Source organism: Strix uralensis, chromosome 3 (genome assembly GCF_047716275.1).
Source record: "Strix uralensis isolate ZFMK-TIS-50842 chromosome 3, bStrUra1, whole genome shotgun sequence".
Lineage (NCBI taxonomy): Eukaryota > Metazoa > Chordata > Aves > Strigiformes > Strigidae > Strix > Strix uralensis.
Window position 1 is genome coordinate 124,975,557 of NC_133974.1, and position 13,558 is coordinate 124,989,114.

A 13,558-nucleotide genomic window follows, 5' to 3' on the forward strand; every position below is an offset into this window, starting at 1 on the left:
TAATTCCAAGAAACATTTAAAACTAGTCTTGGATATAGTTTTCCAGCCTCTTTTGCACCTATGCTATACAAGTCTCATTAAGGCTCCATTTTCTGTGCTTCCTTCTAAGAGCGTCTTGAGAGACAATAAAAAGAGCTTAACTACAATCGTAATATGTTATCTGCTGCTTCTCCCCTCCCCTGCCTGCTTTCTTCTTATAGAAGGAACTTGGACTGGTTGTCATGATTTGTTGATGACAAATTAGTGTTTGTTGCTTGTTTCCTTTTAACTTTCACATGTTAAGAAGCAATTTAATTATTTCTTCCACCTCTTTTTCATTAGCTTGTCTGCATTCTTCCGATTTGTCTGGTTTATGCTTTTAAAGACTGTAAGGGAATGTAGTCATTTCCTGCTCTTCTAATATCTGTCTTCAAGTTTTCAAACTGACCATTAATTTCAGTTATCGTTTCATATTGATTCTCCCAGTACCCTAGGATTACATTAAATATGTTCAGCTGATCTGAAAGCATCTGGTTTATTTAAGCTGTTTTCACAGCTGGCTGAAATCTGACCTTTTTGTGCCTGGTATTAGTAATGCTAGTCTCCAACTTGCATCTGACTTGTAGAATAAAGACAGATGAAGAAAAAAGAAAGGCATTAAGCATTTCAGATGTCTCCCCATCATCTATGGATAGCTCCTCCTTACCACTGAGTGGTGAAGCAATATATTTATTAATCTCCATCTTGTGATTGTTTGCATAGAGTGGGCTGCCAATGCAGTAGTTTATCAAGGCTAAAAGTTACTTGTTTTCATTAAATTATCATTTAACTTATAGCTATCCTAAGGAGCTTTCCTGAGAATAGCCACCTTTATGCCTGATGTAAACTCACGGACACCAGCACCTCATGCAGGATTGTGGAATATGCTTATTTTATTTCCACCCTCAGTTAAGAGGTGTACTGTGGCCTGCAGAGGCACCACATCAGGTTTTGTCATTTACCAGGCTTAAAAATACCAAGTGCTCTAAGACCCTCCACACACAGAGGTTGTTTTCCTTTGTTAGTGCAATACCCGCACAAATCTGGCATCTGTGTTCTGTTCACAAGTATTTAAAACAAAGATTTCTCATAGGCAAAGATTAATACTTCCATAGATCTGCCTGTGGCTGTGCATTAATATAAATGATGCAGTGGATTTACAAAACAGGTATCTATAAAATTCTATGGAGCAATGTCACCTTCATGAGACAACATCAGAAGGTTGCCTGAAAAAACAATGTCTGTTGAAATGTTCAGAAGAGTGGGAGAATGTCTTGCATTTATTTAATGACTAACGTCAAAAGACATTCCTGCAAAAGCAACAAGAGTTCACTGTTTTTAGGAAGAATTGGCAGTGACTCTCATTTTTAGTTTGCCTTGTGCTTTCTTTTAGAAGAGGTTCTTGTGACCTTTTCTGACAAGCTCTAACACTTCCATTGTTTGCTGCAGGCCTTTGAAATGTGGCAGAGATAGCCTTGGGCCCAGGGAGGTGCGTTTTGCTAGTTCAGTTCACATTTAACAAAGTTAAAAGCTTTGAAAATTGCTATTCCTCATCTGTGGTTTAAGTTGCTTAATTCTGGCAACCTGCCCAAAACCTTGAACGTTCCCGTCGTGGCAGAAAGCCAGGGACTGTGAACCGGCAGCATCCTGGTAGCTCATCTGGGCTTCCAGCACAGATTACACGGGAGCGGAGACTTCAGCCCATGCGCCACCAGGGCAACTGGGGAAAGGAAGGTGGACACGAGGAAATGGCCCATCTTCTGAGAGCAGAAAAATGAGGCCCCATCCCTGTGCGTGACCTATTCATACTGTTACATTACAGATATATGCGATCATCAGAGAATGAGCTCAGCGTTCGCTTCTACTTAATGATATGAATTATATACCTTTTCCTGTTTTTTTTGTTTTTAATTGAAAACATGTAATTCAAGACAAAGATTATGCGACCTCAGGGAAGAGAAGCTAGATGAGCCTCAGCCAATCCTTTTATACTAGTTGAATCTGAGAAGGAGCTCACTATGACTTTTTTTTCATGGCCGTACTGACCATCAGGTGAAATTACTTGCACATAAGTAACCAGTTCATTATGTTGTGTCAGATTTATTTCTCCTTTGCCAGCTCATTAACATAATCTTCTCCTTGCCATTAGCTAATAAATTTAGGGCTTCTCAACCTGGTGAGGCAGCTACCCTCACTCCTGTGCAGTACTGTTATTCTCTGTTAAGAACATCCACAGGGGAAGGTAGTCATCTTGAAATAAACAGTCTGTCTTGTTCTTAATTAATTCCCATGAGCAGACAGGCTTTGTGTCCTGTTGCCCAAGTGAGGAAATTGTCCAGTAGTTGATGTGTTGTGGCTTCTTTAGAGTTCAGCTACCAAATACTTGGGGGTTTTTATCCTTTTAATCCCCGACTGTGAAAACTAAACCAAACCCCTGAAAGACTGCTACAAAAAAGTTACTCCGCTACCAGACAAAGTAAGAGCTGAAAGGAGGCTACCAGATAATTACAAAAATTGCAAAATAAAGTACTTAGCGGTTATGAATTGCCAGATTTAAGGTAGCCTCTCTTACTGTAACCTCTCCCATCTTTGTGCACTGTATGCCTGTAGGTTGTGTAAACGTACGCATTTCCATTGTATGACTACAAAGCATGATTTTCTGCTGGACTACTTCCTCAGTGCTTGAAGTAGAAGTATCCAAACCCTGTAATAGAAGAGGCAGCTGTCTGCAGAGCTGCCATTTTATTTTTCTGTAGGAGCTGGAAGGTGTTTAACAGAGCTTGATTTCTTTGTTATGCTGGGTGAATGCCACAGACAGCCTGGGCAGACCTCATGACATAGAACTGGTGTGTGATACTAGCAAGCTACCCAGAACAGTGTTTGAGGCTATGAATGATGTGTTCCTGTCTTCAGGGTGGCCAGGTCTTAGACTTCATCTTAACTTGTCCAAGCCTGGAAGTTGTTTTTTTGGTTATTCTGAGCACTCTCACCTGCCCCTGGAGTCAGGAGTGTGGCAGCTGTGGTGGGATGCTGTGGATGCATACACCAGATTTACGTTAGGCATCATCTTTGAGTTCTTGTGATAGTCAGTTCACTTACTGGCTCAGACAAGTTATTTAATGCAGACGGTTTCCCTATTTGCAAGATACCAATTGTGAGTCTCTGTATTATGTCAATATATTCGTTCACCCATTGCAGAGTGCCTGATATTGTGTGATGGCTATCATGTTGGAGATCACGGGAAAGTCCCATCATGCTGCTTAAATGAAGCTGAGTTTCATGTGATGTAAGTTAAGGATAATAAGAAATAATGAGCAACAGCTTTTTACCTTGAGCAGTGAGATATTAAGCTTATTGTGGATAGAAATGGGTAGTGATGATTAGAATAAAAAACACCAGCGTGTTTGTGGGGTGGGACAAGTGAGGGTTATGTGGATGAAACTGGCTCAAGCACAAGGGACTTGCTAAACCATATGGGCTGGGACCAGAAGTGATGGCAATGGTTGAAGGACAACCATTGTGTATGTGATTCAGCCACATAGAGCACAAACTGGGTAAGTTTCGATGTGAGTCAGTGAGGGAGAGTGGCAAACAGTAGGAGGCTGTGGCTGTCTAGGAGAGGGGTAATGGGGTCTTGCGTTATGTGTGCTTCTTGATGGCAGCTGTTATCTTCATCAGTTCTCCCTTGGGTCCAAAATACTCAGTTAAACACAGCATCATTATGACATGAGACCACATTGTCTGTCCATCTCCAAGTAGTAAAGTGAAAACACGCTGAAAACCCTAGCCCACCCCACCCCCCCAGTTATTTTGAGAGGCAAAAGCAGGGTTGATTAAACCTTGTAGGAAATGTTTTGATTCCCCAGCATGTCACTGTGCAGTGCTGCGAGCAAGTGCCTTTTGCAAATGGGTGTGATTTGGAAAGCTGGGGAGGAGGAGAGCAGGATATCCAGGCAGCTTTGCTTGCTTACCTTTTCTTCTCAGATTGAGAGGGTCCACCATTATTGTTACCTAGAAAGATGTTTGTTCCATATCCTGGCATTTAGGTAGCACTTATGTACCCTTGCTGCTTTTCTTTCTTTTCCCAGGCATAGTCTGGAAAAGCTCTTTCCAGTCTCATGGCCACCAAAATATGTAATGGGCAACTGAAAACCCTTTAGAATGAAATAATTTCACCAGTATAACTGACAACTAACTTGAGGCATATCTCAAGGATTACATCTTCCTCCTGACCTTGCAAATCTTGCCAGGTTCAAACATGAGAGCATCATGACAGCTCGGGCAGATCTAAATGTTAAGGTTGTGGTTGAACATGGACTGGTTTGGTTGTGCCAAAATTGAACCTGTAATATGGTAAGTAATTAAAAACTTATGCCTAAGCCTTCTAAGATAGAAGTTTATATTTTGTTGCATATCCACATTAGCTGTAGACACAATCAGAAGAGTGAGGAAGGCAAAGTTTAAAGATGTCTGATGTTGAAGAGACCTGGAAGTTACCTAAATACTTACTATTAATAATATATAGGAAATAAATTCAGTCAATCTGTAAGTCATACCAGGCAGCTGGGTTTCCAATCTCCTTAATTTTTAGGAGCAGGGGAGACTAGAGACATTTTGTGCAATCATACACTATGCCATGCAAATAGAGCAACAAAGTTAAAGAATGTACTCCTAAACTGATAAGTTTGTATATCAGAGTAACAGGATAGCAGAACTCCTAACATTTCTTTCCAGGAAATGTATATTTTCTAATACACGCATACACTTTCCTTACCAGAAGCAAAAAGCAATGCCACTTGTATTTTGGTGTGTCACTGAAGCCATCATAACGTTATGGTGACTTGCTACTCAAAAAATAACTAACTAGCCTAAATAAAGGACATCTCAGCACAGCTGTGTCATAAGGATGTGTTTTCTACCTTTGGAATAAAACAGAAAGCAGTTATATTCTATCTTTGCAGACTTTATTTACATTTAATTATATTACATTTAATCCTGATACTACTTAAAAATCAGCTTTCAACTTATGTCCAGACTGTTCCACAGCCCAGAATAAACAAAATTAAATGCATGTTGGACACCTACAGACCTTGCCAAAGGCATAAATTCTATTATATGAGCGATATTCAACTTAATATTCCCTGGCTAAGCAATTCCTATAGGTAGAGCCCTGTGATGTTTAAAAATTAAAATTCTGGAGTATCATCTTGATGATCTATTTGACTGAAATATATTCGGGTGTCTGTTTATATTGCACCAGTTATACTATTTTTAAGAGTGTATAGTTCAGCTGAGTTTCCCAAACTTTCTGCCTCCAGCTGCACGCTTTGTCTCACCTAGTTGTGTGTGACTTTCGTTTACTTTATCTTGCATTTTAAGGGTTTCACAATTTTCAGTGAGCCTAGACAACATTGTAGTTTTGATAGAGATAAGGGAAAATCCCTTTTATTTTGCTCAGTCAGATAATTAAGAGACCGTTGTCTGTACTTGCTACTTGAGGAACATAACTTGTTTGTTGGTTGTTTGTAGGTCTTCCCTATTCTGACTTTCAGCCCTATCTCAATCTCTGTTTCCTCTCCTCCTACAGTTAATTCCTGGGTTGTTCTCTGAACTCCTTTCCTTTTTGGGGAGTTGTGGTCATTAATATAAAACTCAAACCACCTAAGTCTTCCACCCAGATTCCCACAGCCGTTATGTACTTTCATTTTTCTCACTCCTCTCTGCATCTTTCTCTTCCAGCCTTCAACACTGCCTCTTGCTCTCTTTAAACTCCTCTATCCCCATGCAACCTGTCAACGAGCTCTTGAGAGTTGCCCATGCTGAGCCCCTATGATACTCATCTGGATGCTTCCCGCTTCTTACACGAGAGCTTGGTTCATAGCCCTGTGTTCCCATCACCAGTTCCCATCTTGATTTTCTTCTGAGCGTTGGCCTATGTGTGTCAGAGATGCAGCTGAACCCCCGCTTTGCAAACCACGAGTGCACCTGGTGCTGTGTTCCTGAGAGGAGCAAAATAATTGTTTAAATATTTTGAAATGCAGGGATGCAGCCTAACATTTAAAGCTATTGTCCTCTTGTTAACCAGTAATGGTCTGATGGGATAATCTCCCAAGAGGAAAAATACATACACTATAAATCTTATTAATTAAGCTTCCAGAATGTGTAAAAGAAGAATAAGGAGACTTCAGTGGCTGTGAAACAAAGATATCCTGAAGCTAGTGCTGACTCCAGCCGATAACTCCACCCACATGATACTGCATCTAGATCTGAGCTAGCATGTGAGGGAGCAGCTCTGGAACATCTGCACTTGCTGTGCAGTTAATCCACAAACGAATAAAAATCAGTTGAATTCAATTCAGTAACCTGTTGATCAGCGAGCAGATTTGGCAATCTTGTGGATATCTCTACTTTTTAGTGATATTTCTACACAAGTTCTCATAGACTTCGGCTTTTGAACTCAAAAAGCCAAGTCATGACTGCCATGTGGTTTAGAAGAATTGTCTAGTCACTGCTTAAAAGAATTATGTAAGAAAAAGCTAATTAAATTTTAATTTCATTTGATCAGTTCCTACCAGTCTTGTAGAGCAAATATAGGCTAGAAATAGGCGCTTGGTAGTAATTGTGTTTGCACTGAACCTGTAACTAATTTGTACAATCTACAGGTATTGAAAGAAAATATTTTTCATAGTGATGTTTTACCAAAAAATCAAAGCTGACTTTTATTAACCCTTCTGAAGGGATGTCAAGTGTTCATGCACGATGTGGCCATTATTCAAATATCTCCAGTGTGTCTTGAGTTGAATGCTTTTATCATAGATTAAATAATGAAAACTTTGACTCAGGTGGTGAATAGGAGCATAACGTTATCATAATATTAACTTCAACATTATCAAAAAAATTTTGAGTACTAAGTCTGGAAAGAAAGCCATATATAACTTCTGCTTTATCAGCTAGAGAAGAGAAAACTGTATAAGTACATCATGCATATGCTAAATCTTGCATATTCTGGATAAAATACTTTTAGAAAATCAAAAGTAAGTGGAAGGACAAACATGGAAAGAAAAGCTTCATCTTAAGTATAGATTTTCAAGGAATTGTAATATGGATTTTTAAAAATTGGTAAGTTGTAAATAAAATGCAAATTAATTTAGTAGCTTTGGATGTCCTTTTGTAAAACTTAGTTTTAAAATCAGTTACATCTTCAGTTTGTTAGATGTGTAATGAAGGCGTTTGAATGGTAATATTGCCTAAGGCCATTTCAGAGTTTTCCAGGAAGTGTTTAGGTGGTGACTGAAACATTTAACATTTCTGTAGAGAGTTTCAGCAACAAGTATTAAGACTTTATAGTTGACGTTTAATATATCTGGTCAGTAGCATTCTATGATTTGAAGAAGTAGCTCTGTGCTTTGAAAATGTGTTAAAATATATTTTTTCCACATACCGATAGTGCTCCCAGCAGTGTTGTTTTCACATATATAATTTAGATAGCAAATGTATTTTAAGTAATGTAGTACCTTAAATTTAGGATCAGTGGTTTGTTACTGGATTTTGCTTTAAGTTGTAAAAAAAAAAAAAAGATAAAAACCTGATCTTAGTTACATTACTCTAAATCTGGAGTAACTGTCTGGCAGCTCCTAAGCGATATTTGTTTCTCTGATTAAAATCTGCTGCATGGTGAAGAAAGTTTATTATTTATTGCTGCTTTTTCTTCCCTATTTTGTGTATCCCTGTTAAGATGTTAATTCGGTGTATATAGAGATATTTGTCTCATCATTACCAGATTAGTTCATGCTGATTTGAATCATCGACAGGATTAAAAAAAAAAAAAACACAACCCAACACTTCTAACAAGTTCTTTTGTACATATGATCTGGTATTTTGAAAAAATCTCAGCAAGGTGTACATTGCACTTTCTAAATGAGTTGGCAGTGCTCCTATCTGATAATGAGGTAGGTATGTTTATAAAACAACTTTTTAGGGCTGACTGTCATGGTAAATGAAAAATTACTTTCCTGGTTCTGTACGTTTTCTTCCCCAGAAGCAGTGAAAACATAAATCAGTTGTAGCTAGCAGCTAATTGCTTAGCACTGACATACTTTAGTCAAGTGGGGGCATCGTTGGTCTTTCACAAATAGGTAATATGGCCAAAAGGATTTACTTGTTAGACTTAAGTGGCTGTGATATAGTAAATTACTTTCTCTATTTTTATCTTAATTTGGGAACTCTATAGGTATTAGGTGCATAAACAGCATGTTTGTTGTTTATATATGTTTTTAATTATATTACATTGAAAAAACAAGTGGGTTCAGTTCTTTCCCTGTAATTCAGATTTTGGATTTATGTCAAATTCTGTTTAATTACATCTAAGAAATTTTTAAAGTGACAGTATTTTTCTGATGAAATGAGCGTGTATTTCTTGAAAACATCAGCTGCACTCAGTATGTTCTCTGCTGCATTTGAGAAACAGCGGGCAGTCTGACAAATGCCAAATGCCTGAAATATTTTATTCCATTTTAATTCTTGGTTTGTGCTAACAAAAGTATTACCAGAAGTGTCAAAATACCGTTTTGGGAAACGGTCATTATTAGCTAATGATACTTGTTAGAAACCATCCTTTGATAACGATTTGCGGCCGAAATTGCTTTTCCACATAGAAAAACTAAAGCCTGGAAGAGGAAGCTCTTTGGGTATGGTTGGAAGTGGCTGTTTAGAAGCACCATGCCGTAATTACCTTTCTTCAGTCGTGTCCTTAAACAGGAAGAGCGCAGCCATAAACTTTATGCTGGAGCCTATATGAGATGAATGCGTTAATCATGTGTCTCAGACACAGCGACTTTGATCCCCACGTCGCAATGGTAGATCGCAACTTGTGGTAAACTCTGCCCCTGCTATGCCTGGCTTTTGATCTAGTCACAGTGTTAGCTTCATTAAAAGTGAAAGGGCTTGTGGGGATGCTTTTCCATGGCTGCATTTTGGGAAATCTTTTCAAGGGTGTGTGTCACGGGCTGTGCAGGTCTGTGCCTTAGGTATTTAAGCACAGTGTTTCCACTGGTACAATTCTTGGCCTGTTCTCCTATGTCGATCTGGAATCCCGTATATCTACATCCTTTGGAGACAAGTGCCAAGGGCAATGACTGGAGATAATAACTTGCGATTTGTGTCTTTTGCAAGTTACAGTCATTGTAAACTGACAGCTGTGAAGGACCTAAACTCACATCAAAGGATACAGATCATCTAGTTAGGTCAATTAATGTTAATTCTCATCTTCCATTAAATTCTTTTATCTTCTTTTCTTTTTTCTTTTTTTTTTTTTTTTTTTCTTCTTTCAGCCAAGCCCAATACCAAGTCCTGTTTTGGGGAGAAAGCCAAACGCTAGTCAGTCACTGCTTGTGTGGTGCAAAGAAGTTACAAAAAACTATAGGGGAGTGAAAATCACCAATTTTACTACATCGTGGAGAAACGGTTTATCCTTTTGTGCAATATTACACCACTTTAGACCAGACCTAATGTAAGTGGTATACTCTTTGTCTGCATAAACTAACTCTCATAGAAATATATAACATTTAAGTTTACATAACAATCAAATCCCTGTTCATTTCAGGTATTGAACTGTGTTCACCCTTTTCTTTCAAGCAGGGAACCATCCTTTCTAAGAAAACACATTTATGAATGCTCAAACTTTATGACCTCTTTGCTCTCCCTTGTTGCATAAACAATTGTTTCTCCCCTCTCTGTGATTTGTTTTTCTTCTTCTTAATCTATACAAAGAACTGACTTCAAGATGATTATGAAAATTGTGCCAGTGTTGAAATGAGATGAGAGGAATAAGCCTGTAGCTCTTTGTACGCTGACAAGGACGGATTACCTCCTGGTAAATTTGGTTGTCAAGGCCGGCCTCTAGTCCCTGCCTTAACTTCTTTTTTTAGATGGAAAGCTTCAGGCAATGAAACATGTAATCGGTGTTTGTTTATTTATTTATTTATTTATTCCTTTAATTTTCCACGCTATTAGTTTTGTTGATTGAATTGCTGTGAAATTGCTAGTTACTGTATGATATTACTGTATGTCAAATTTTTAGATTCAGTTTGTTTTAAAACTGCTGCTTTTATCAAATACTGTACATACCCACTGTGCCATTTTCCCCCTCAGTGACTACAAGTCCCTGAATCCTCAAGATATTAAAGAGAACAACAAAAAGGTAAGAACTGCCAGGAAAAAAAAAAAAAGACATAGCTTCAATTTTGGCTTCACTGCAGGTTTTTATTAATTTTGGGAAAGTGCGGTTGTTTTGTAAGGTCATAACGGCAGCTCACAGAAGGTATTCAACCTCCCACGGTTCAAATCGGATGCATTATTGACTCTCGTTTGTCATGGTCTTTAACATTCACAACAAGTGCGAAGATGGCATTAGAGTTTAGTATTTGTATGGCCTACATTAACTGTGAAAGCAAAGGAAAGGACTGGCTAGCCTCCTGTAATCACTCTGATTTTTCTAATCAGGCACATAATTAAAAAAAATTAAAAACGTAACTGCTTTTGGTTTGTTGTATGCAAGACTTCTCTTTCTGTTGCTTTAACGGGGCTCTGTGCATTGGTCACAGTTGATGTTGCTTTCATGGTGATTTTTGTAATTTAAAGATGAAATTTTACACCTACTTTTATACTGCGCCAGCTGAGTGAAGTGGAAACGTGGGAAGTTTAGGATAAAAAGTGTTGAAACAATACTTTGCAAGTAAACCAAAACATTAGAAAATGGTTTATAGCTTTGTGCTGGACAGCTGTTTTAAACCACTCTTTATACCTTTGTGATGCAAAGATGTAAAAAGTTTCTCTGGAATATACAGGAACTCGGTTTGGGGATCATGTGAAGATGTTTTATTCCTGCTCGCTATTTTAGATGTGTTACAAACTTCGGTTGAGCCCTAGAGACATGTTTAGACATTATAATTTTTGTGTGAGTCACTGATAATAAAATTATTCCTGAAGATCATCTGAAAATTCTTTTTAAGTAGCTGCCTTCTCAATGCTGTGATTTTATTTTTATACCACTTTAAAAATACTAAATTGAATTGGGATGAAGATATAAAAATATACTTTGAATAAATTAATTAGGTTCAATATTATATAGCAAATATAACTAAAGAGTATCAGATTGTAGATATGTGGAATTTCTGTAAGTGCTTTATTAAAATTAATTTGTGTTTAGGGTAAGTATATTTTCATGTGCCTGCAGACTTATGTGTTAGTCAGGGAGTTACTTGTCTTTAAAGTATTATAAATAATAAAATATCTCTGAGCTGCCGTTATCTAATGAGTGATTTGGCCAATCATCTCTTTTTGATAGTAATACAGGGTCTTACGATGACCTAAGTGGATTATCCATGGCATCACAGTGTTTTCTGTGACCATATGTTTTTGTACTTCAAGTTTCGTTGAGCGTCTGGGCTAATTAAGATGGATTATAAAAAAGAAAGAATAGATTATTAATTAAAAATGTTTGCGGTAGGATCAGTCATCTTTTCTTTATGAAACTCTGATGGCAAACAGTGAACTTTTTAGCCCGTCTCTCTAACAGGATATAGTTCCCAGGATTGAAGAAGTAATGATTGTTGTTATTGTGCAGTTTTTTTCTTTCATCACTTTGCAAGCCTTCTCCTGACAGCTACATTGAGTATCTCAGTTGCTTCCTGCAGATTTATTTCCTGGTCTCACACAGTTCTGCCTGATAACCCCGCGTGCCCTTGGTTGGAGTGAATGCAGCACTGGCAACAATGGCTGCCTATAAATTCCATGCAGATATGTAACACATTTGACAATGATTCCTCCTAACCAATTAAAATAACATCTATGGATGAATAGGACAATTTTCTTTGTCTGAAGCAGCTTTTTTTTTTTTTTCCCCCCCTCCCAGGAAAGGAGGTAAGAGGTGACTGTGACCACAGATTAAAGGTTAACCCATAAGAGTATATCTTTTAGAAGTGCATGACCTTTGTATTTTAATAAAAAAAAAAGGAGAAATCTTAAGAGACAACTATTTCAGTGCAATTGCTGTGTATAATTACACATTGAAATGCAGTTACAAAAAGCACATCATCAGAGTTTCTTTATAACACACACTAGTCATTTGTCAAATTGGTGCTGCCACTGCTGCTGAATAAAAAAGGGTATTTACCTGTGACATCTGATCTTATGTCAGTGGCCAATATGTCAGTGTGTTACATAGTTGGGAAATGGTTGAAATACTGCCTGTGGTGCTTGTGCTGATAGATCCCAATTGATGTCTGTCAATCAGCTTGTCAGTAAATTAGAAAAGAAAAAAAATGAAACTTCATCAGGAGATAGGTAAATACGTTTAGTGTCCTGCATACACATATGTGTGTGTGTGTGTATGTATTATAATTTCCACAATATAATTATATCTCTAAAACAACCCCCCCCACCCCCAAACTCTACTACTCCAGATTACATTAGCATCAGTCAGAATTCAGATATATTTCTGGTGCATTGTGCTCATTGCAAATTCAAATTTCTGTGAGGAACAAAAGAGAAACCAGGATTGTCTTTAAGAAGATTAAAAACATTAGAGGGATACCTTCCTAGCTGATCCAAAGAGTTGTGGTTCTACTTAAATGTCATATATATCAAACTATCCATACAGCCTTCCCAATAATGTTAGCCAACTAATTTTATGTACTACGTTCATTTGATTATTAGTAAATAATAATGAAAAATGTGTTAAAACTACAGCATACTGCCAGTATAGTCCCTTATCAAGAATAGAAATTTTTCATATTGCTAATAACATGTCCTGCACTTAAAAATGTAAGCTACTAAACTACACTTGGCTGGAGCTTGGAGGGGATGAAAAAAACAAGAAGTGGAAGGGCACAACAGTGTGGTTCTAATAATGAACTTCTGGTTTTAATTACTTTATTGTTTAGAGAAGCTTGTTTCATTTGGGGGATTATTGTGTGGAAATAGTAGTATCTTCTGGATGTTCGATTGGCACTTTCAATTTTTGTGATGCTTTTTTGGGGGGGGCTTTTTTCCAGTTTTTGACCATTTTACTAAAGTCCTCAGTACTTTTGAACTCAGTTGTCTTGACAAAATATTCCATTTTGCAAGGAAGGAGTCACTTTAGAATATACACTTAAACAGAAGAAATCAGAATTACAGGGATAGCATTGAGTCAAATTGGAAAAAATTCCTTACCTTTAAACTGGCAGCCAGATTTTTACAGCAGACGTTCCTGCTCGCTTCTACTATTTGATTCCACAAAATCATAAGCACGTATTTAACTGTGTGTGTAGAGTTGCTTGTTGACCTTGGTGGGATCATGCAGGAGCATAGTTAAACATGCATATAAACATTTCTAAAATCAAGGCTTAGTTATGCCTCTGTGTAACAAGAAGTAATTTGACTTGGAAAATTTACTCTGTTAATACCATGTTACAAACTAGTTAGAAACACTAGGCATTTATAAATATGCTGGAATATCAAGAAGCTCCCAGCTTTTCTAGCAGCGAAGGAGAACCTATCA

General features: G+C 37.6%; 1 protein-coding gene across 7 annotated transcripts in view; it reads left to right on the forward strand.

The window, feature by feature from the left end:
• The window catches only part of EHBP1 (EH domain binding protein 1), a 228,255-nt gene that overhangs the window by 136,802 nt on the left and 77,895 nt on the right, over positions 1-13,558 (forward strand). For all 7 annotated transcript variants that reach the window (XM_074864301.1, XM_074864302.1, XM_074864305.1 and 4 more), the window contains 2 exons: positions 9,348-9,526; positions 10,168-10,216. In XM_074864301.1, the coding sequence (XP_074720402.1) occupies positions 9,348-9,526; positions 10,168-10,216 (228 nt within the window). The remainder of the gene's footprint in view (positions 1-9,347; positions 9,527-10,167; positions 10,217-13,558) is intronic.